The 25,854-nt window shown below is 43.4% G+C and overlaps 1 protein-coding gene across 1 annotated transcript in view; it reads right to left on the bottom strand.

Moving 5' to 3' along the window:
• Window positions 1–215: 215 nt before the first annotated feature.
• Window positions 216–25,854, bottom strand: part of LOC144763399 (visual pigment-like receptor peropsin) — an 874,070-nt gene continuing 848,431 nt past the window's right edge. Inside the window, exon 6 of the mRNA XM_078648972.1 lies at window positions 216–1,874. Within this exon, the coding sequence (XP_078505098.1) occupies window positions 1,431–1,874 (444 nt within the window). The 3' untranslated portion in view covers window positions 216–1,430. The remainder of the gene's footprint in view (window positions 1,875–25,854) is intronic.

The raw sequence follows: 25,854 nt of genomic DNA on the forward strand, positions 1-25,854 counted from the left end.
ATTTGTGATAGGTACAGCATAAATGTTGCAAGCAAATTCTGTACATGTTGCTCAATGCAATAACATAAAAGACCAAGAACAATGCTCTCCAATGAAATTGTTGGTACTAAAACATTGTAGCCCCAGAACAAAATGTGTCAATATAAAGCCTTTACAGTTCTAATTAACAATAGAAACTTGTTCAACCGTGTCCCCTCCCTCCCTAACCCACCCAATCCCGACTCCTGGTCTATCTGAATTTAGCTTCCATAATAATCAAAGTAGTATGTTATAAATGTGATCCTGGGTGGACTTTAGTGCCCTTGGGTTATATTGCATGGGTCAGCTTCTCGGAACCCAATGATACAGTGTCAGAGAGCGACATTGTGTGTTATGGGTTGGGGTACCCTGAAGGGGTAATAGGTCAAGTGATTCTAGTGTGAGTAGCATAATCTCCCAGTCCATCGAGATGGGTTGCTTTCTCAATCCCCGCTCTTCTCTGCGAAGAGCTGCACCCTCTGCCTTCCCCCACTGAAGCATGTCGGCTTGCCAAGTGGATATCGCGGGACAACTGGGGGACTTCCACCTCATGGTGAGGGCTCTTACTGCTAGAACGAATGAGAAGTATATTGTTAAGTACAGTGCATTCCTGCCCTTTCCCTATCATGCAGCGCAGTGCAGCGGGGTGACTGGCTGCACTGCGTTCCTTCTTAATAAATATGCCCCATAATGTATAGGCCATATTGCATTCCAGAAGATGTTTGGACAGGAGGGTTAATTTCCACACGTTCCCTGTGACATGGCTTGTATTTACCGCTATGGTATTATGGATGCCTAAGAGAAGAATTAATGAAACGGAGGGGCGGGAGGTGGTCAACATTTAAGGGGAATTTGAGTTTATGTTTTTCATTTTCTTTTCTGTGCGAATATATGTGGTGAATTAATGTCATCTATAGCAACACAAAAAGATGATGGACGGAATTTTTGACAATGTTCAGAATTCCGTCCATCATCTTTTTGTGTTGAATTAATGTCAATTTCATTTATCCTTGAACTGTGAGTATCGAGAATAATAATAAAAATTATAAAAAGTTGGGCTGCTTTTGTTTCCAATCCCAACCTGTGCAAAGCCCCGAGCTGCTCCAGTACCCCAGTAGTTTATAGGAATCTAAAAACACTGCCTGAAAATAGTTTCCACAAAGGAAACTCTTTTGTTACACGTTGGCCAAAATTAGTGCTCTGTAAGCCAATGGCTCACCTCACGAATGATATTCAAGCACGAGCCTACGGAAAACGCTTTTCTATTTTTTCAATGCTATTTAATGATCTAAACACCTCACAGTATGCAATTTATCACAAGATAGCCACGTTTAGTGCCAGGCACAGAACTCACATTTATCGTATAAGAAAGAGTGAAAAGTAATGTTTGCATAGTCAGATAGGAATATACCTCAAAGTCTGTCACATTCAACATTAATGTTCTCTTCGATTACAATTGATGCACCCACACATAATTCCTTTGTTTGAGGAGGGAGGGTGTTGCTTTGACAAACTAATCCAGAGTCATAAATTGGTCGCAGCCGTTTCTCTGAAACCTGTTTTTGCTCTCTGACATGTTGCAAAGATTCTTGTTTCTGTTTAAGGTGTTTAAAGCATTTAAGCTTCACAGGATCCCTGTTTTCCTTTGAGCAACGCAGCAGGCTGTGAAGATCTTTCCGGAATTTGGAGCTCATTCCAAAATAGATGAGAGGGTTGTAAAAGCTGGCAGATTTAGCAAAAAGGCTGGCTAGTATGCTCGTCAAGCTCGGTACAAAGTAGCCAGACGCCGACCACATGGATATAACAGCGTAGGGAGACCAGGCAACAATAAAAGCCGTGCATATGACAACAGATACCTAAAAGGAAAAAAAATAACAATGAAAAACATTAGGCTTTTATATCATTATTTTTTAAAACAAACGGTTACAACAAGTTTATTGTCATTACCTTTCGTATGCTGCGAAGTGTCACGTATAAAAGAATAAAAAGCATTGCATATAATTTCTGGTCGTAGAATGTCCTTACTTCCTTTTACACAAACCTCAATTGATTAGCTTTGTAAAGGAAATATTTTACTGGTCAATAGGAAATGGCATATGCAATTTTTCTAATGGGTAAAGATGATCAACGGGAAGAGACAATATTTAGGACTGTGCCTTGCAAAAGTGTTATCGGGACATATCACAAAATGGTATAAAGGGTATATGGGTGCAGAGCTAAGCTGTGCGCCCGCTTTTTTCAGTGCTCAATGTATACACAGGTTCAGGTTTTAAAGTCTTTATTTCGATTTTTACATCATAAAAGACAATTAAAAAGATAAAAAAGGGTACAGTTCTCAGTTTAAGAACATCATTCTTACATAATACAAATCATCAATGTAATAAAGACCATTTTTACAAAAACCCATTTAGAATCAAGATGCCTATAACTGTTTTGCTCTAATAACCCATGCCCACCCCAGGAATTTTGCAACACCTACAATCACCACCTCGGAGGGGGTGGTACGTAGCGCCCACAGCGCCTCGGCACTCCCTCGTATTTTGAGGAGGAGGCAAATGGGCCTAATCCATTTGTTTCTTGGTGCATAATAGGCGGGGCAAGCAAATAGAAAATGACCAATACTGTCTTTATGGTCGATACACCAAGGGCAACGGTCATTCGAAAAGGCGAACCATTTCTTGGTAAAAGACTTTAGAGGCAGGGAGCCGACTCGGAATTGATGGTACAGTTTTTTATCTAGTGGCTTGGTTATAAGGTCCCAGTAGTTCTCATAAGAGGGGTCTAGTTTGTGGGACAGGAATCTCCCAGTTAAGCTGGTAGCATCTGAGCTTATGACAGACTCCTGTCGAACACAGGCCCAAAATAGTGCTTTATAATCTTTCTTTGAGGGAAAGGGAGTAGACTGCGGGGAAACCCACAGCTGATTGCAGCCCATGTCTTCTAAAATTGTTTTAACTTCACGCAGCCAGGGTATGGTATTAGAACCCCGAAGCGATCTCACTTCCTCTAATTCCCTAGCAAAGAGGCTTGAATCTGAAGATGTCCAAATGCGTCTCCACAGGGCTACTAGCCGATATCGGGCCAGCTCGTTGATAGGTGCACAGCCCATGTCCAAACAAGGTGGTTTTGTCGGAGTTGATTGGGGAATTCCAACCAGCTTTCGCAAAAAATTATTTTGGACCTTAACCAAAGTAGAAAGGTCCATGAACCCCCAAAGATCAGCCCCGTATAAGATTGCGGAGCTGATCTTAGCTTCATAAATCCTGAGGGCGGGCTTAACCCGTTTGGTCAGGGAGCTTTTTTGCTCCTGCAAAAGACAGCCAGTAAGACGTGCAAGTCTTAGAAAAAGTGTGTCAACCTGTGGTTTCCAGCTGAGGCGGTGATCCAAGGTTACTCCTAGGTAGGTCATGACCTCTACTTGTTCTAGACTTACTCCGTTCATCCTCACATGACTTTTAATTGAACAACTTTTATTTAGGACCATGAATTTTGGTCTTACTAACATTGATTTTCAAGTCGTTAACCAAGCAGAACTCTTCAAATCTATTTAATGCAGTTTGCAGGCCACTGCGGGTCTTTGAGAGGAGCAGAGTGTCATCTGCAAAGATGAGCATGGGGAACTTACTCCCACCCAGAGAGGGGGCATCAGTGGGGGTATCGGAAAAAAACTTCACTACTTGGTCGATGAACAACAGAAAGAGCGTGGGTGCCAATACACACCCCTGGCAGACGCCTCGTGTTACGGGGAAGCAATCTGTCACCTGCCCTTGACCCCCCCACCTCACCCTAGCGAAGTTGCCCTCATGTAATCTTACTACTAGGTCAAGCAATTCCATCGGCAGTCCCAGGTTTTTTAGGACAGCCCACAGTTTAGCCCTAGGCACAAGGTCGAAGGCCGACTGCAGATCAACAAAGGCGGCATAGATGGATCCGCCGCCTAACAGCACCACCTTCCAGTATATCAGAGTGAATCTGAATACTTGGTCGATAGTGCTGGTGCCTGATCTGAAGCCGGCCTGCATGGGAAAAAGAATGCTTTGCATCTCTATCCAACCCTGGACCCTAGCAAGGACCATCCTAGCGATGATTTTTTGAAGGGAGTCTATTAAGCTTATGGGGCGATAATTACCCGGGACCGATCGGTCCCCTTTCTTAAAGATGGGAAGGATTTCCGCCCCCTTCCAAGAAGATGGAATCCGTGCTACCTTTGAGATGGCATTCGCTACTGAAGTTATATAAGGGACCCAGAGTTGGAGATTGGTTTTAAATAGATCGGCGGGGATGGAATCCATCCCTGGCGCTTTCCCACGCTGGACCAAGCGGATTGCTAACTCAGTATCTAGGAGCGTAAACTTTAACACTTGGTTATGAGTGTGGAGGGAACTTTTCCACCTGGCTTATCCTGTACTAGAATCTAAGTCAGGATCCAAAAACTGGCTAGAATAGAATTCTACTCATGCTTCCACGGGCATATGGTTAGCAGGAATTTGTGAATCGGGGTTCCTACCCCACTTCACTAGTTCCCAGAATTTGACCTGATTGGAGGAACTGCAGGCCTCTAGGAGATCTAACCAATGGCGTTCATCCCACTCTTTTTTCGTCTCCCACTGAACTTTTTTATACCTTAGACGTGCCTCTTTTATGTCGCTGGTGATCCTAGATTTAACAGCTTTGATTAATTCGCTATGCGCGATCCTGCATTTCTTGTTATACCATTTTTCTTGACAACCCTGTGCCCTCGCTTTGCCTCGTGTTAATGGGAGGGTTAAGAGGGCCTTAAGTTTGTCAAAACACTGTTCGTGTAGGTCACAGATCCGATCTAAGGCTGCCACAGCAGGCGATACTTTCAGGATTTCTCCCAGAGTCGATGATACTACCTCTGTGATGCCATCTAGGAGGGAGGGATTTTCTACAACCCTTGTCCTTTTAAGTCTTCTTCTATCATTGGTCAAGATGCCATCACCCGTTATGTATGCAGCAGAGGTAAGCCTGCCGGGGACGCCAGGAAGTCTTAGACTAAGTGACAAAGGGTTGTGGTCACTTTCGGGACGAACCATGACTTCCATGTCGTCCAGAAATGGCCAATATTCTATTTTTCGGAGAATATAGTCTATTCTGCTTTTACTAACCCCGTTATACACATTTTTCTTTTAAACACATCAGTGCTGGTGCCGAAGCGAACAATGCAATCAAATAGTGCATTTTAAGGCACACGTTACATTTACTAAAAAGCCAAAGGCTCTGAAATAGTACTCATTAAATATTCCATTACTTTCACGGTGGGAAATGTGTGACAAGAAACAACTTCTCTTATACTATATTTACAAAACTCATTGTGTAAGAGCCAGTTATGCCATATTACCGCCGTTTTCCCTATGTCCTGCTGTTTAAACTTGTAAAACTATGAGCACCTGAGTTAAGGTCCTACAACACCACATTAAATATGTTGTGTTGAAGCCTCTTAAGTATCGACTGCTTCAGCAGCATTTGAGATTCTTTTTTTAATAATATTTTTTACAGGAGTTTACCATCTCCAAAGTTGCGAGTAGCAAGAGATGCTGTCACAATATTCATATTCAATATGTTATATTTATCTGGGGATAACGTTAAGCCAAGGGAGCCTTCAAATACATAATGCTACCATTAGACAGGGGAGGCTAGTCTGTTCTGAATCTTTGTTTTTTACTATCATGTTTGTTTATTGCAAAATATGCGTATTCTGCTGACAGGGGAAGACGCGATAGAGGCAGAAGCTCCTTCAATAGATCAACTAGTGCTAGGGGAAGAAGCTAGAAATGTGGTATTAAAATTTTCCGAGCCAAGTTATTATAAAAAAAATAGGTTTACGGTTATGATTTCAGCTTATAAGGCTTGGAAAAGGGTATGTAAGGGGTTGCATATTACACAACTAAACTATTGTACTCCACTCGGTTCAGCTGTCAGGTTTCCGGAAATATTCTTGGACTTTAAGATGTTGTATTGGAAGATGCAGGGGATTAGATATCTGGGGGATTTATACAAGGGTGGGGTGCTATGCTCATTGAAGGAATTAGTTGAAAGTTATCAACTTCAACATCATGACTTTTTTAAGCATCTGCAACTTCGAGATTATCTCGTTAGACAACACCTGTATAAGCGAATCACAACGCTTCCAATTATAGAGGCTATTAGAAGGAAGGCCAAGATAGGGGTACTATACTCTATGCTAATTGAATCTCAAAAGGATGATCTGACTGCTTATGATCTTAAATGGGCTGCGCGTTTAGGGGTTGATGGAGAGGTGACCCAGACTTCTATAGATATAGCAGGAAAAATACTGCTCTCATCGAATTTACAAACGCAGCATTATAAGACCATCTTTGATTTATATCACACACCTGAACGCATGATGAAGTGAGGTGGAAATAATGATGGTAAATGCTTCAGGTGTTATAGCGATGGAGCAGATAGTGTGCATGTTTTCTTTGAATGCTTTGCACTGTCGCATTTAAAGCAACAAATAGAATTGTTTCTAAAAGAAGTTACAGGTACCTCTATATCAATAACGAAGGAAATGATGTGATTAGGATATGTACAAATATTTCAAACGAGCAACCAATGTACACATTTTGATACTTATCATTTATTTCTGCAGCTGTGGCGCGTCTTTGTATTGCCTCTTGTTGGCTCCAAAGGGAGGCTCCCATATTTGAGATGTGGATGGAAAAATGTTACCATGTTTTTAATATGGAATATAATTTATATGCCTTAAAATCAGGCAGGCAGCAAAAACTTGGGATTTAGATATGGGAGGTTATGATACACTATATGAAATATTCAACAGCTCTAGGTTGTTTAACGATAATATGATCATAATTTGCTTGTTGCTGATGCTCTTGCGGACTTACCCTATGATCGTTTATGATACTGTATTGACTATTTTGTTACCTTTCGCTTATAATTGCTATGATATATATTTGTGACATGGATAGAATCGATAACATTTATTTTAAAAAAGTTTCTCATCTCCAAACTTGCGAATAGCAAGAGATGCTGTCACAATATTAAAACATAGTAAACAGGAATCTGAAAGGGCTCAGTTGGCTATGCTAAGATATGTGTTTCAGACCAGATGTTCACCGAAGCTCAGCTTGCCAGCATTTATTCTATTGTGATATTAATAAACGACTAACCTGTTGTGTGGTGTTTTAGGCTTCGAGTGAATTTTCGCGATACATGCTCTTAAAAAGGTACAAATCACGTTACCCTAATATAGGCATAGAAATCAATCCCTTATTTAGGCATAGCCCATGCAACCCAAATACAGGCATCGCTACTTCCACCCGTACCAAACGTCACAACAATTTCTTGGAAAATCAGCTTAAGCAGTCAGGGACTTCCCCTTGCTTGAATATTGATTTCTCCAAGAACTCAGCATGCTTTACAATGAACAACAATTCCCATGGGGTTCATTCTGATGTTCTTATGCCCGACTTTACATCAAAACTGCGGCATTCCTAAACACCTTTAAGGTATAAATATACCTTCACTTGCTCTAGCAAGACATGGTGGTGCGGAGCAGATCGACTATCTACTTGCCCAACGCAGCTCGCTACAGCAAGTGCCGAAGGAAGCAGATCCTCCAGCTGACGCACTGATCAGAAGCTGCCTTTCTCCTGCCGAGAATCCACCTCCAATGTTTCCAAGCTCCCCTTGTGGGGTGTTGGGAAAACGAGTCCGGAGACAGAGATACCAGACCTGCTCCATTCTAAACTAAGGTATGGAGCTGATTAGAACCTAGAGAAATCTTGGATAGATTCTTGGCAAAGCAAACTAAAACCTATGCTACACAATACTTACTTCTTACCGCGTACTAGACTTAGGTTAGGTACAATGGGGTAGGCATATTTTAGAAGCACCAGTTGAGTATTTTAGTCTTTGTATTTATGTATGTTATTTTATATGGCTTAGAAACCATAAAATGCTCTTACAGTATTATTTTATAATATTGTTCTCGCTGTTCGCATTATACTTTGCAGTCTGCATTACGATTGTAGCAGTTCACTTCTCTTGTATGAGAAAGAAGACAGTTCAATAAACCCTTTTTATTGAAAACGCCCGTCTATCTATTTGTCCACCAACTCTGTTGAAACGAAGCATGCACGATTGACTGAGTGAAATCCTTATCTATTGTTTCCGCGACTCTAGAGATATATTTCTTATTCTTGGGACACAAAGTTGTCATGTTTAGGCAGTTGTCAGAAACGAATCCCTTCTTGTGAATTCGACAAAGTTTCTAGTGACCTCTGCGCTAGCTGGCACTCACTATTAAGTTTAGTATATTCAATAGAGACCTAGTCGACCTCAGTCCTACGTCATATCTATAGGATATATTATTCCAATGCACAGAGCCTATTGGGAATATAGGAACTACACTACATTGCACCCAACATTTGGTAAGGCACTAATTTAACGCTTGATACTAAAGTAACTCAGTCGTGCTTTTCTCAGAGACCCATTTTTCCCGTAAATACTCTGGAGTGGGTAAAAGGATCAAATATCCTCCATAACTGAGTAGGACGAAAATTCTATGTATTAGTTTTTGGTTTGTTCAACGGTGAAGGATACAGTGTTCCAAAATATTGTGCACCTTATCTTTGTTTTCTTGAAACTTGCTCTGCAAACTTTCAGTCAACAAAATGAGTGACGAAGAGAACGGTGGACCTACAGGCAATAATTCTGAGATACCGATGTGGATGCTATAATCATCCCAGAAAATTTAAGGTAAACAATCACTATAAAATTTATGACAAATGGCCCATCATTAAGAGGTGGTAGGGTAATTTTTGTGATAGAGGCACATGAATATCGTCAGACAGAGGTATTCTATTCATGGATTCTCTTCCCTGAAGTAAATCCAGTAACACATATGTTTCACTTCTACAAAGGAGAGGAACCTCCAACGGAATACATTCCTTTCGAGGATATTGAAATTCCACTAACTTACCAAGAGCATGCGCTCTGGTTTAAAGGCGCCCTAAAACATCAAAATAACATTACCAGGCAACATGGCCGGTATTATTCAGCTATACACCATGTGAGAAGTTGTCCTGGTATATGATGTTCACTGTTCTAGTGAGCACCTTGCACCAGTCCAAACAACCCTTATGGTGATGGTTGTAAAGTCACCCTTATAGACCAGCTATCCTAGTGGTAGCATGGACAAAGCAGTCTTAGGCTAACTCTTCAGAGAGCATGTGAAGCCAATTGTTTTACCAATAACAATCCCTTGAATATTAAATGAAAGGACACCACACAAGGTATATATCAAATATATATGCATTTATTACTAACACAACCCCTCTGCACTCTTTATGAGGTCAGAGTTCGAGATACAGCAAAAGTTACTCAATAAGCATACTATAAGTTGCACAAATACAATTCTGCCCTGGGGGCCTCACAAACCATATACTAAGGAAGTGGTATAAGAACCACTTCAGGAAAGGTGAGTAGGCCTAGGGCCTAGGAAATCACTGAGGCTACACTAATGTTAGAAGCGGCTGTCTCTAGTTGGCAGAGGTATATACTTCTGACAAATAGGGACACACCTTTTCTAGTCAGGGCAAGGGGATCACACACTTAGATAACCCCTGCTCACCCCCTTGGTAGCTTGGCAAAGCAGACAGGCTTATCTCAGAGGCAGTGCGTTAAGCATTTAAGACCACATACAGTAATAAAGTGAATACACCACAAATGAGCACAACACAGTAGTATTATAAAAATAAGGATGTTTATATAAGGCTTAGCACAAGACCAAATAACGACAAAAATATACCACAATCTTAATAAATACTCTTGGAAGGAAAAATAATAGCTCAAGCGTAGTTTCTTCTTAGCACAAAGTCTTTAGTAACAAAAGCAACTCTTCTTCTTTAAAACACAGTTCTTTTCAACAATGTAACCCACACGGGAGTCACACGACGTCGAGGCAAAGTTAATCCAAAGGTTCGGAGTCGATCGCGAGGAGCGCTACGTCGAGCCCGGAGTCGCAACCGACCCCCACAACACAGTACCTTGGAAAAGTGAAGCACACGATGATCAGCGGCGACGAGATGTCCGGCGTCGCGTCTTCGGCGTCGATCGAGCCTCGGAGTCGGGGCGATCTGCAGCGGCATCGACAGATGTCAGGCAGGAGCAGCGCTCACGAGGCGAAGCAGGATACGGCGTCGAGGTCGATGATGATGTTGCAAGAGTGAGCAGGGCTCACGGCGTCGAGATGGCTCGGTGTCGAGGCGTCGGCAGCGGCTTCGCTACTAGCGTCGATCGGGCCCGGCGGCCGGCGTCGAAGGTGCGGGACACGAGAGCTGCACTCACGATGTCGAGCTGGATTCGGCGGTGTCCGTCGGCGTCGAGATTGCTGGATTCTTCAGAGGTGCTGGATTTTCAGGTTCCAGCAACAAGCACTTTCAGCAAATAAATGAAGTCCTTTGACCCTGTGACTTCAACAGGAGGCTGGCACTCTTCCAACCGTTGGAGATTTTCTTTAGCAAAGTTTGAGAGTACACACTCAGTTCCTCTCTCCTGGTTCCTTGGTAAAAATAAAGAAGCAACTGCAGGATTCCCCCAACAAACAGCACTCAGGCAGAAGGGGTAGGCAAGTCCTTGGATCAGCAGGCTTCTTGTCCTTGGTTCAGGTTTCCTTGTCAGAAGTGATCTAAATTCTTGGTTCAGGGGTCCTTCTCTTATACCCCTTTTTGGCTTTGATCCCTTTGTCCATGCAGGGGAATTTCCCCCCATCCTGGCTTTGTTGTGGGTGTTGCCAGGCCGTGGCACCTGGCCTATTCACTGTGCAGGGCAGAGTCTTCAGCCGCCCAGCAGGAAGTGGAGCCAGCATTGTCACTGGCAGGGGCAGGGCCATCAGTCGCCCGGTAGGAGGTAGGGCCAGGATCGTCCCTGGCAGGCACAGAGTCATCAGTCGCCTGGCAGGAGGTGGAGCCAGCATTGTGTCAGGCAGGGCAGGCTATCAGGAGCTACTCTCAATGCAAATGCCCCACTCACCCCACACTGACTCATTCAGACCTCTGGAGCCACCCAGCTCCTGTCACACGCACACCAAACCAGCAGAGAACAGTAGATAGTCAGACAAGAAAATAGCCTCTTTCTAAAAGTGCTATTTTCAAACACAGAGTCCAAAAACCATCCACCCAAACGGATGCGTTATTAAACCCTGAGTTCAGGGATACCAAACTCGACATTGCACCATGCTCCCTGAGCCCGCTAGGATTATAGCATTAATAACCCGGGCAGCCCATTCTAACTGATGGAGAGCAGGTAACCTTACAATAGTGAAAAACGAAAATGGCTGTAATTCACTATTAGGACATGCCAACCTTGTCAGGTTTGTCCTACCTTATGCTTACAATGCACCCTGCCCTTGGGCCTACCATAGGGGTGACTAACATGAAGTTAAGGGAAGGTTTAGGGACTGGCAAGTAGGTGTACTTGCGCAGTCTGCGTGACAGTACCAGACTGCACATAGATCTAGCAATGGCAGACCTTTAGACATATTTTACCAGGCCGCTTCTGTGGGTGGCACAACACGTGCTGCAAGCCCACTAGCAGCATTTGTATTTACAAGCCCTGGCACTCCTGGTGCACTCTACTAGGGACTGACAGTAAACCAAATAAGCCAAACATGGAATTCAATCAATACAGTAATTTCACATAGGGAGCACTTGCACTGTGGCACTGATTTGCAGTGGCACAGTGCCCAAAGCAATATACCAGCAAAAACATCGTAAACAGAAGAGGCAAACAGAAAAAATGGAGGAGAGACTCATGCCAATGATGCCAGGTCTAACACTACACTGAACAACCAAAGGACTGCATGTAGGAGACCCACAGGATGCGTGTGCAGTGTCTAAACACACACGCGGGTTACCATAGACTTTCAATGGGAACGTAAAGTTTACAAAGTAGTTGATTTCTGACACTTCCGGGTGGACTACAGGAAAACCCAGTTAAACAGGACACTTGGATAGTTGTTACCCATGGGAGCACCGGAGTACTCGAGTTACCTTACCCAGGGAAGAAGGGTGCATAGGTGTTCTTTTGTGTCCGGTTTCGTCGTTGAATCCTATGGAGAGCTGCAAGAAGATGCTGCAGGGGACCAGGAGGAAGATGTCCAGGTGGATCCAAGGGTGGATCGGAGTCAATAAGAACCTGAAAGCAGAGATGACAGAGTCTGGGTCACTAGCCAGTGAACGGGAAGGAACCAGGAAGGAACCAGGCGATGTCGAGATGCAATCAGGTGTGGATGTGAAGCTTGTCTCTGCAGCCACGTGGACCAGGAGGCGTCGATGATGATCAGGAGCTGGATAGGGACTGTCCCACAAAGGATTACGCTGTTGGTGGTCTCTGCTTCCTGATTGGAGTCAACAAGCCTTGGCAAAGGCAACCCACGCAGGAAGGGAAGATCGTCTTCTGTTCAGACCAACAAGGTCTGGGGAGCTTCCCCTTTACAGGAAAGCAGGAGCAATCCCAGAGCAACCAGGCAAGTGGTGTTGATTCAAAGTGATGTCTTCAGGAGGGCCACTAACCAATGGGCTAGCAACCGCAAAGATGCATTGAGGAGAAATGCAGGCACAGGCCCCACGCAGCACTCGTGGAGTGTGGAGGGCTGAGCTTCGGTGCACTTACTGCTCGGGATTGGGGCTTCTCAAACCCCAATGCACAACTTTGAGGATGCCTCAGAAGCTGCACAGTTTGCAAAAAGCAGGAACTGCAGGATGTCCGGTCCCACGTCTCTCGTGTCCGCCACGGGTCTCAGCTTTGCTATGAATGTGGGTCAGAGTCAGAGAAGTCTTGAAGTCCAGAGGCTGCATCGCTAAGTTGTCGGGATCCGGCTGGAGCGTCAACAAATCAAAAAAGCAAGTTACTGGTGGTGCCTGTTTGCACAGGGGGGTCACTCCTTGACCACAAAGGAGATTATTCGGTCTTCTAGTTGCAGTAGAATGCCGAAGGTCCAGAGTTTCGTTTCAGAGTTTCAGTTCAGGATAATCTAAAGTCTCTAGACTCAGTTCCTAGCTCTATACTAATCTAAGGGGCTGGATTACCTGCTAGGTCCCTCCTATGGGTGGAACCTGGGAAGGGGGTGGTTACACCCATTTCCCTTTGTCCAGTTTCATGCCAGAGCTGGGGCTGGAGTGCCCCAGCAACTGGTTTGAACCGGGCTATGCATGGAGCACCTTGTGTGCCCCAGGCAGTGTCTCATTTCATTCAACCCACCCTGCCCCAATACACTACAGGCTGTCTGGGGAGGTGCCAGCACCTCCCAAGACAGGAAACCTATTGTCCAGGCCTCCCCTGCCAGAGTTTTGTCCAGCAGCAGGAGGTCAGACTCATGTCTGTGGCAGCAGCATCCATTTTGTGATGCTGAGGCTCTGTTTAACTGTCACCGGCTAAAGCTACAAATACATGTCTTCTCCCTCTAGAAGGGTGGAATGCTACCCCCGCTGCCAGAACTGGCGGGGAGGGGTAGTATTCCAAAGCGTATAACACCTTACACAACATGTTTTGATAAATCCAAACCAAAGTTAGCAATAACCACGAGGATTATAATGCAATTAAGAGTATATGGTATGGCTATATCATAGAACAGCTATAAGGACATGGTTCCGAAAGCTGCAGACAGGCTCGGCTCATGCTAGAGCACCATCTCACATAAAACCAAGCACTCTGCCTCCAGGATTGTTAAGGCCTGCCATAGGAGTGACTTATAGGTATATATGTGTCTGTATATAATGGTAGGTATAGGAATACTATACCTAAGCAAGGGGTGATTACACGACCTTGCCCCAGCTGACTGATCAGCCAGTTGTGTCAGTTTGGATGGCCAGCCAGGGGTGGCATAATACATGCTGCAGCCCCTGGTAGGCCTTGGAAGCACCTATGCCGTGGGTACCTATGGTACACTATACAGGGGCTCACAAAGGTGACCCAATACCCAATTGGATATGTACCTAAAGTACATGGTATGAATTTAGAGAGAGAACAGCTGGGCTGTGGGTCTGATTAGCAGGCCCACAGCCACACTAGAGTCGAAAAAACAGTGAATCAGGGCAAAAAGTGGGGTTGACCATATGAAGAAGACCCTACTCTCCTACACACCACATCCTGCCATGGAGGAAATTACAGGTGCGGAACTATTAGTTCAACTAAAACAACTAATGAAAATCCATAGACAAGTGGTTCAATATTTCATGCGGACTCTAACAGTCCAACTTCCTATAAGGATTCCACAACACACCCCTTACCAGGGGAACACAAATAAAATTACACCACAGACTATACAATCAGTCATTGGTTAATTGCCTGCAAAACGGGAACAAATTCCATTCTGGATAGCTAAAAAAATTACTCAAATCGAGGCCGTATTTCCTGATACTACCCCTCATGAGAAACACAGAATTCTAACAATCTGTTTACCAATACGGATCGCACCACACCTGGAGGACTGCGACAATTGGGGTACAGTCTTTGCTGCAATCTACACCAAAACACATGGTGTTCCATCCATGGTGGTAATACCAGACGTCCTGAAACAGATTCAAAATTAATACGGGGCAGAGCATGCTTTAAATCTAGGTATGAAATTACTGAAGGATTTCAAACAGGTCTCAACAATAATATTAGCTAATATTAAAGGTGAAGCAGCATCCGTGGCGATCCACCAAAAGCTAAGAGAATTTGATGTAACTGAGCAACCTCAGGAACTAGCCAAAATCATTGAAAAATCCTATGAAGAACTAGGTAGAGACAGTTTGGGTGGTAAACCAGTGAAACCCCAACTGACTGAAAGTCCTAAAATGGTCTTTAATAAAAACACTCTTACTCTTCCTAAAAAGAAGTGGGAGAACACTAAACAAACTTCTAAAGAGAAGCGTTCTCATTCCAGAGGGAGGTTTCCTCAAAAGGAGTCCTCTAAAACGAGGTATAACCTCAGGAACAGGGATAATTTGAAAAACCTGATAGATATCAAGATACTGATACACTTTCCTCTCGTACCTTTTAGACTCACAGAAATCCAAAAGAAGAGGACGGTCAGAACACAAGGAAGAACGCGTGAAGTCCAAAGACATTCAACACGTTCCAAAAAATAAGGAAACTTAATTCACCAAGAAGAAAGTAGCAGGCGTAAAAATCAGACATGCCGAGGATCTTGAGGACACAACTCAAGAACGGGGAGTGGGCTCAAACAATGTTGGACAGCGCATCAGAAGTCACCATAGCTCGCAGGATCATGAAGGATCATCTGGAGACAGTGGACTTGAATGAGTACATTCAAGTTGAAACTGCAGATACCAGGGTGAGTGTCCCATACACGTTATATGAAGTAACACTCCGGATGGAGGGGGACATAACTAGAAAAATAAGAGCACTCTTTTGGGAGAAGCTCTCACAGGGTTATGCCATTCTTCTAGCTGAAAAAGAATGGCCACCTGAATTTGTCAGGGAGTGCCCACATGGTGAAGACATCATTATGCCAGCCTTCTCCCATCATATTCCAATTCATAAAAAATATACCTATGCCAGGAAATGGGCAGTAGCCCAGGCTACTGCATAATACAAAAATCATGTAGGATGGAATGAGGATTCTCCTCGCCATAAAATCCAGTTAAAAATCAACCAACTGCACAAAGGCAGTATCCAGTTAAGCAAGAAGATAAAAAACAGGTCATGGAGATCTTAGATCATCTTGAATATCAAGGGGTGATTGAAACATGCACCTCGTCCATGAACAATCCTTTGTTTCCTGTCTCTAAACCAGACAGTACATATCGTCTAGTTTTGGATTACAGCCTTTTTAACTGTTGTTGCAAAACTTTTGCAGTACAAAATGCACACAGTACAGCACTAATGAATAACATTGTGCGTAAAAAATATAAAACTACATTAGATATTTCTAACTGTTTCTTCTGTCAAAATATCGCACCAGAAAGTAGGTACTTGACAGCTTTCTCAATTATGGGGACACATGGTCACTTCTGTCGTCTCCCCCAGGGATTCAAGAATAGTCCAGGGTTATTTTCAGCGAGAGTAACAAAGTTACTACAAACCTATGATGATGAGGTATTATCTTATGTTGATGACATCCATCTAACAGACGATGACTTAGATAGGCACTTGAACAAGGTGAACACCATAATACTTGGTTTCGCCTCAGAAGGGTATAAATTCAATTTAAAAAAATCGAGAATTGCCCACTTAAATGTCCTGTTTCTAGGATATGAGTTATCAAGTGAAGGCAAAAGCCTGGCAGCCAACTTCTTAGAAAAGTGTCGCTGCTCCAACCTCCAAAAATGCTGAAAACCTACAGTCAATTCTAGGTTTCCTAAATTTCGGAAGAACATACATTCTAAATTACGCAGAAAGGGTTAAACCTCTCTACGAATTAATCAAACCTGATTTCAAGACAGTTAATTGGACACAAAAACACACAGAAACTTTGCGTTAAGTACAAACAGACATGTTAGCAACAACATATTTACAAACACGCGTAAACGTACGCAACCTAGTTATCCGAATCATTCCAGGAAGATGCAGATTCACGTACTCAACCTTTAATGAAGGAGAAAAAGTACCCATAGCTTTTAAATCACACTTGAACACACAAGCAGAAATGAAATTCACCTCTACAGAGAAAATTCTGACAGCAGTTCAAACTGCAGTAGCAAAAGAGAGAGCCCTCGCACAGAGTAAGCGAATAATGGTCGTTACGCCTGTACCTGCCTTAAAGGCAGTGAAAAAAGCAAGCATTCCGAATACAAAAGCTTTACATCTGAGATGGATACAATGGGTTATTTCTCTTGCTGCAACAGACGTTGAATACGTTTTTGACCCCTATTTGAAAACACAAGAATTTCTACAATACGAACAAGAATGTCCTCTGCCTACTGAGATTCTGCCTCTAGAACAGTATGAATGCAGAATACATACTGACAGATCAGCTCAACACGCAATTGGGGTAAACAAGCTTATAGTGCTGCGTGCGAGATCGTTAAAGGTTGCTGGCGAGATGGCAAATTCTGACCTATGGTCACTAAAACACAATCTCTAGGAGATTGTACAGCTCAGCAAGCTGAACTACAAGCATTCAAGATGGCGCTTGAAAATACTGATCGCAATTCCCCACACTAATAGTGTGCGATGTTATGTTATCACAACTTCTATACTCACTACTACCCATAGGTGTCTAGGCACTTGTGGACCGCATGCTGCACAAAAAGCTTCGTTCTTAAATAACCATGTTTTAAGTTTTTTCCTAAACTCCAACAAAGACGAAATCTTTCTAAGAGTAAGCGGGAGAGAAATCCAGAGACTAATGTTACTATGACTAAAACTCCTGCCACCCCATTTGGTAGTCCGGATTCTGTGAGTAGGCATTAAGAAGGCAGTAGCCGAACAAAGTTGTTTGGAAGGGGAATACCAGTTCAAAATCTGGCAAAGAAATCGTGGGCCAACTTTATGTAAAGCCTTATGTGCTAGACACAAGGCTTTCAATTTTACGCGATAAGCAACTGGCAGCCAGTGCAGGTTTTGTATTCCAGCCCTACTGGACTGGTATTTAGGGACATTGAGTACCACTCTGGCAGCACCATTCTGCACTGTCTGCAGTCTTCTAAGTTGACGACAGTAAATTAATATATAAGGCATTACAGTAATCGAGTTTAGTCAGCACAAGGGAGGTTACAACTGTTTTTCTTGCACTCTCCAGGACAAATGGAAGCATTTTGCGCACTGTTCTAATGGTGAGAAATGCAGAGTACATCACCTTGGAGACTTGGGCTTTAAAATTCAACTTCTCATCAATTATAACCATCAAGTTTTTAGCTTTCACTACAGGCGTAGGAGGGGGGCCCAGGATGCTTGGCCTCCATACTGGGGACCAAGGAGGGGCTAGTTTACCAAAAAGCACAACCTCAGTTTTACTCGAATTAAGCTTCAAACAGTGTTTGCTCATCCAGAAACTCAAGGGTATCATACATTCGTGCAGATTGTTAGCATGATTGACTTCCTTATCAATGGTTAAAATAACTACTTGAGCATCATCTGCGTAAGAGGTCGGAATCTTGTTAAATCAAAGGTGCAAGTTCCGACACAAAAATATTAAAAAATGAGGGCTCAGAGAGGAGCCATGAGGCACCCCTCACGGCAATGTAAAAGGTGAGATTTAAGATCGCCTAGTTGCACTATCTGAGACCTGTCTGATAAAAAAGATGTTAAAATCGACAAAGCCTTCCCTCCCAGCCAATAGCTTTCAGCCGATCTATCAGTAGGGTATGGTCCACGGTATCAAAAGCTGCGGACAATTCAAGGAGGATCAGAGCTGCTGATCTCCCTCCATCTAAAGCAGCACGAATCTCCTCTGTAGACTTAATTAAGGCAGTTTCAGTCCTATGGCAAGGACGGAAGCCAAATTGGCTACGATCTAGAACATCATTATTCGAACTATGAGAGGAAAGTTCCATATTAAGGATTTCTTCAATTATTTTAGCCGATAGCGGAAATCTCGCAATAGGCCTGTAGTTAGCTGGATCCGTTACATCAAGATTGTTTTTTTTTTAAATAATGGGAGTATGCAGGCCTGTTTCCACAAGGTGGGCAAAATGCCTTGTAGAAGCATTTGATTATAAATGCCAGATAGCTGAGGGCTAATATTGTGGTTGATGGTATGCAGTAGTCTAGGAGGACAGGGGTCATCTGGAGAACCCGATTTATTTTTAAGGAGGAGGGAAGTGACCTGCTCAGAAGAAGTAGCAGGGAAATTTGTTAATGATGGTATGGCTTTGACTCCCTCATCTGAGTCAACATTTTGAGAAATGTGGCCATCAAATTGATAAAAAATTTGATCTACCTAGTTTTAAAAGTCTGAGCCAGAAGGTTGCAAAAGTCTTGCGTACTGATCTGATTACTATCCTTTTTCGAGGAAGTCAGATGGGATATGACTGATAAAAGTTCCTTGCTGGAGTTCCCTGCCATTTCTATTTTCTGAGTATAAAAATCACTCTTCTTTGTAACAATTTTATTTTTGTAATTTGCTAACATAAGCTTGTATTGTTCTTTTTCAGTTATATCGTCATTTTTCTTCCATAATCTTTCTTGTTTCCTACACGCCTGTTTATCGAGTCTTAAGGCTTCAGTGAACCATAAGGCCGATGGGTTTTTCCTATTTCTATTGTTCTTACACATGGGAGCTGCTTTGGTGAAGTTAAGGTCAAGCCAGGAGGTATAGCCTCTCACTGACCCGTCTGCCTCCAATTCAAGGTCGGGTATGCTTTGGATTAGCTGAGTTTCTAAAGCCCCTGCATCAATCTTATTCCAAGCTCTCCTCGCCAAATTGTTGTTAGCTGTATTAGTGGTCATAGAACCAGGGGACGCCCACTGCACAATTACAGCGTAAAGATCAGACCATGTAAGGGGGAGGATAGAGGTGTAATAGATAAGGCAGGATTGTTTGTGAACACACCATCCAGGGTGTGAACTGCTTGATGAGTTGCACCTTCAACTAACTGTTGAAGGCCATCATCTGAAATTATGTCTAAAAGATCCTGAGTATCTTTATCACCTGATATGTCCAGGTGAAAATTCAAATCACCTAGCATAGTAAAACTGTCGGGTGAAATGGATGGCTCTAACAAAAGCAAAAGATTGGTTAGAAAATTCACTTTTGAGCCAGGTGGGCGATACATTAGTAATCCCTTAAACGTATCTTGATCAGATATATTAATATTAAAATAAAGTGCCTCACAATCTAGAGAGGGACATATTGAGCAATGTACTACCAAATAATTCTTAACAATAATTGCAAGTCCCCCACCTTTTTTTGGGTAGGTCTATCCTGCCTAGTAACATGATATCCCTATGGCGCTGCAATGTTAAAATCAAAATCTGATGCTTCCTCACCCCAAGTTTCCGTAAAAAAATAGAATATCCAGTTTATCTAAAATAAAATCAGAGATCTCATATTTGTGCCTAATCAAAGACCGAGCATTAATCAAAGCAAGAATTAATTTTGTTTTAGTTTTGCTAACTTTATTAAAACATTTAACGGAGTTTACCTCCCCTCCACCCTCCATATGGATATTCTTAGAACAACCCAGACAGTATAGATTGTCCATAGAAAGTAGCTCCTCACAGGTGAATTGGCGACAGCCTTTGTCTCTAGGCTGACCTAAAGAAAGAAGACTCTCCCTTGAAATATGCAATGTAACATTTTGGGAATTATTTGAACCAGGAGTCCTGGCCCTGGGCCTGGTCCAGGTGCGGACGGGCTTAGATGGGGTTGCCTTAGGCGCGCCTTTGGCGCGCCAGCGTCGCGTCCGCTGCACGTGCGCTCCAGCTTGCCCCATAATAGGCGATGCTGGAGTCTAGAGCGCTAACCGGGCGGGAAGAATCCCGGAAGTGAGTTGAAGCCTTTGGTCCTCCCTCCGCAACAAACGGCCAACTGCCACGGTGGACCAGGGAGGATCGAAGTATGGTGCAATGAAATGTGCAAATAACAGGTAAGTCGTTTAGCAGCAGAGATAAAGCAGCCCAATGTTCAAAATGAGAGGCACAATTAAAACTCTGTGGTCTAAAATAATGAATAGCATACAAGAAGTGTAACTGAGCAATAAATTACAGCAAAGCTTTCTGAGCAGCGAGTCCGCTTCCCGTGCGCTCCAGCTCGCCCCTAAATAGGCGATGCTGGAGTCTAGAGCGCTAACCGGGAGGGAAGAATCCCGGAAGTGAGTTAAAGTCTTTGGTCCTCCCTCCGCAACAAACGGCCAACTGCTGTGGCGGACCGGGGAGGATCGAAGTAAGGTGCAAAGAAATGTGCAAATAACAGGTAAGTCATTTAGCAGCAGAGATAAAGCAGCACAATGTTAAAAATAAGAGGCACAATTAAAAATCGGGGGTCTAAAATCATGAATAGCATACAAGAAGTGCAACTGAGCAATAAATTACAGCAAAGCTTTCAGAGCAGTGATTCCTAATATTGCATCCAATCTTACAATTAATACTTGCAGAACTGGATTAGGAACGGTTTCAAAGATGCAAAAGGTGGCACAATCAAGCATAAATTGCTTTGGGAACAGGTAGTTCTGTTACAAAAAGAACTACAAAAGACTCATGTGATACATACACTGAGTCATCAGCGTGATGGTGTTCACGTTGCAGGGAATTCATTGGCTGATGAAGCCGCGAAAGCAGCTGTGCAAACGGCTTCCGTAGCTGCAATCACTCGTTCAAAAACGAAAATAGACAGCAAAATAATGCAAGCTTTCAATGCTTCATGCAAAGACAGTGGTAAAATATTACCAAAAGGCTTTCCACTCAAATACTCATATATATAACTGAAGCAAATAATGTTCCGTTTGCGAGAATCCCTGGAGTAGGGGATAGAGTAATTCCAAACATAGAACATAGATTAGGACTAATTTTAGCAGCACATGAAGGGCTTGCCTCTGCACACGCAGGTGTTCCCTCCACAGTGTCGCTATTAAAACAAAGACACTGGTGGACGCCATGAGGAAACATGCCAGAAACTATGTTTTAGAATGTGCAATCTGCCAAAAGATGAAAGTCTCCACAGTGAAACATCCTGCGCAGACGCCCCTGTTAATTTCAGATAAACCATTTGCTTGTATTGATCTGGACCACTGCGGTCCCTTACAGAGGGATGGTAATTATGAATATATCATTGTCGCAGTGGATTCATGTTCAAGAATCATTTGGATGTGGCCTCAGCGCTCGGCTGATGGAACTGTTACAAAAGATTTGCGAGTCTTTATTGGCACATACGCAGTCGGCACGCTACATTCTGACCAGGGACCTGCATTTAGCTCTCGAGCTTACAAGGAGGCCATGCCAATCTGGGTGTTGCATTGCGGTATCTAGTCCATTCCATCCTGAGGGAAATTCGGTAGTGGAGAGAAAAAAATGGGACATAACACAGTCTATAACAGCTAGGGTATTAGGCTCGGGTGACGGTGGGTCAAACATCTAATAAGTGTCCAACGTAGTCTTAACAATCTGCCAAGAATTTCTCTAGGAGGTATCACTCTATATGAAATCCTTTTTGGAACTAGAACGATTGTTCAGGACCTCGATCGTCACACTTCAGTGGTAGAACAAAAACCCTTTGATATCAAAGATCGTTTAGCTGTTTTGCAGGACTTAAATGAAAAAAGAAAAAGTCAAAGCAACGTGTTACTGAAGCCAACGATCACTGAAGAGAAACCACCCATCCCAGCAAGGCCTGCCTCGATTCCAAAGATTGGGGATCTAGTCAGAGAAAAGATTGCGGACAAGAAGAAATTTGGGCTTTCTTACAGACAACCAGTACCTGTCCTAGCAATCCACGGATCAAAAACAGTACTACTGCTGCCCCTTGCTGGTAAAAAGAAGAACAGCTTTGTGTCCATCGACCTGGTCAAACCACATCATGAGGCAGATCATAAGTAGTAGGCCAAGTGGACTCCAAAGATGTAGCAGACGCCCGAATCTGGGTACTATCCAAGAGATTCAAACTGAGAGACTCATCACCTTTGCGGAATCTACAGTGCGAAATAAAGGACTATGCAACAAAGCCATGGAACTTGTACCTCTTGAGACCCAAATAACAGTTCATCAAGAAACGCCTGTCTACAATGAAATAGCATCTGACTATATAAATAGGACAAGTGATCAAGTGGTTCCAGTGATTTCAATGAATCCTAATGCAATCCCTACAATTGACAAAACTGCCTCTGGCTATTTCATTAACTTTGATACATTTTCCGAGGATCCCAGTGAACCTGAAACAATGCCAGCTAAGAGAACTTTTAAGGAACAAGCAACAGAAATTTTTCGGCAACTGAAAAAAACGTGTCTGATTTCACCATGGGTTGAAATTTGGATTTTGTTGGGTGTACTTTTTCTTTTAGTTTGGTCGATCCTTGTAATTACTTTGAGAATGCTGATCAATGGAAGATATGTTAAAAAGGACACAGCAAGTAAGACATCAACTTACTACTCAAACCACACAAATCATCTCATCATGAACAAAGAGACTTGTCATCAGTGAACATCACAGCTGTTCCTATACCTGGTGGCATAGCTTTGGACATAACTGATTATGTCATCTTTTGTCCTGCAGAGCTCTTGAAGATTCTACACCAATTCAAGGTTTCCTTGAGTGACTTTGTTTCATCTAGTACCTTTTCTGATGATTGGGACTTTGAGACTATTCCTAATATGATGTCAGACTTAGAAATGTCTGCAACATTTACAAATCATGAATACTTAGAAGTTTCATCAGATTATGAGCAAATGTATTGTTATAATCACCATGGTCATCATTTCTTGCACAGATTTACAAACCCAAGAAATATTTTAAAATATAACCAATGGGAACATTGTCCTACGGCACCGAAGGGTAGCTCAAAAACATTTTATGAAAAATGTCCATACTTTTCAGGTTTTATTGTTTCAAATCCAGAGACATTTTACTTTAAAAATGTTAATAAGACAGGGATGAAAAGTTTGTTGACTAATACTAAACACATTTATTGTGAGACCTTTTTGCTCAGCTGTCTTCACTAGGTTTTGACTTTTGAAAAGACAAAATTGAGACGAAAACTGTCTGGGGCACAAAAGACTGGCAGGTGCAGAGATTAGAAGCCTTATTTAGAGCCTGCATCATCCCTGAATAAATATTGTTTTTGAATGACACTGTTCAACAGGCATCTTGTCTTGGGTTAGCCGAGATAAAAGATTTAAACAAAACGTCCATACCTACACCTACACCTGATAGTAAAAACACTAAAGAGGGGGTGGTCGACACACATACTATTTTTCTTGAAAACAGAACAGATCCTGATTGGAAAAAATGGTTAATCTGGCCCACGAATAAGACACAGGGGTTTACTTTCACTAGGCAAGATACAAGATATGTCCAGAGACAACATCCAGGGATGGTAACATCATACAGTGAAGGGAAACTGTGCCTTGAGTGGCTACGAAACTCTACACTAAAAGAATTAAAACAACACTTATCTTTACTTAAAGATGGTGTTGATCTGAGGGACTTTCTACAAGGACCTACTAAACCGCGTCATAAACATTTTATATACGCCGGTATCTATGCTGCTTATAATGAAGCATGGAAGATTACGCAAGCAGAGACTGCAGAACGAATACGAGAAATCGATCATATTAACTTAGAGAAATCTCTCTCTGTAGTTGACAATGGGTTAACGACTCTGTCATCCAGGATATATTCTTTGGACAGCATAGTTTCTTCTTAGTGTCCCTGGCGGCAGAGATAGCACCAGTAGTAGATGTGACATCACTTCCAGACCCACTCTGTGTCCAGCCTCTTGAGGATGAGGAAGGACCTCTGTTTGTCTGTACAGTTATCTTCATCTAGACCCCCCTCCACCTTCCTCCCCACCGCCTGAAGGCCCCAAAGGTGCACCTGCCCCTCCCCAGGAGGCTGAGAGAGCCTGAAAATGTCTGAACAGCCCGTGTTGCTGCTGCTCATCTGAGTCACCTGGCCTCACCTCGCCTGAACCAGTCCAACGGGACTGCAACACTGCCTTTGCCTCAACGCGGCTGCTGCAAAACCAACCAGGCGAGACACGGGCACTGGGGACTGGGGACTACAACTCCCAGCGTTCCCCCCCCTGTGACGCACACCACCTACGTCACGGAGAAGCGCCAGGAGGTTCTTTAAAGCCGCTTGAGGGCACCAGCAGCGCGGGTCCCTTTTCTAGCCCATATTGCTGCTGCTCATCTGACTCACCTGGCTTCCCCTCGCCTGAACCAGTCCAAGGGGACTGCAACACTGCCTTTGCCTCAAGGCCGGTGCCGCAAAACCAACCAGATGAGACGCGGGCACTGGGGACTACAACTCCCAGCGTTCCCCCCCCCTCGCGGCGTACACCACCTAGGTCACAGAGAAGCGCCAGGAGGTGCTTTAAAGTCGCTTGATGGCTCTCGCAGTGCGGGACGCGTGCGGGACGCGTACAGGCATGCCCGTGCGCTGGCCGGGCCAAGGGCATGCCCGTCTGTGCCAGACCAAGGCAGGGCAGGGCCACCCCCCCTGAGTCTCTGAGTCCGAAGATTCCGGCAGTTGCGGCAAAAGATCCGAAAGGTACTTTCTTTCTCCACTTACTGTGAAAACTGGACTTACACCTCTGGTCACCATTTCTGAAATCTGTTCCCTTAAACTGGTGGGCGGCAAACGCCTTAAACGTTTTAATTTAACAGCGTGGCAAACTTTTGTATACCATTAACTGCTCTACTGTTTTATATTTGTTTCCATTCAGATCACTCAATACATATTTTCTTTGTCCTACATTGTTAATTGCGTTCTATCCAGTGTAATTCAGGCCCATTAAGAATGGGGAAAAGAAAAGCCGCGGATAATGGGGAGGGGGGCCTCATAAAGAAAGGTAAAAAAGCTAAAGAATCGTCCAAATTGCAGAGTAAAACCCATGCAGCTATGGATCGCATTTCCAATCTTGTAGGTGAATGCGAGGAGATTTTACTTGATTCAACTGGCACGTGTAGCTCCACCACTGTGGCCAGTGTTGTACCACCCATACCAGCCCAAAGTAATAACCAAATTGCCCCAGTTATTCCTGATATGTTCAAAAAGTACCCTTCAAAGGGCCATCAACCTGCTAATTCCGACCCCAGTCAACTCAAAGAGAGTACTAAGCTCGCTCTGCCAAGCCCATGTTCCGCGAAAATCTGTGTAAATGATTCCGCCATTGTCTGTACAAAGCGTTTCCTGCCCCTATTGCAAATTTCCCAGGAAGAAAACAT

Source organism: Lissotriton helveticus, chromosome 6 (genome assembly GCF_964261635.1).
Source record: "Lissotriton helveticus chromosome 6, aLisHel1.1, whole genome shotgun sequence".
NCBI lineage: Eukaryota > Metazoa > Chordata > Amphibia > Caudata > Salamandridae > Lissotriton > Lissotriton helveticus.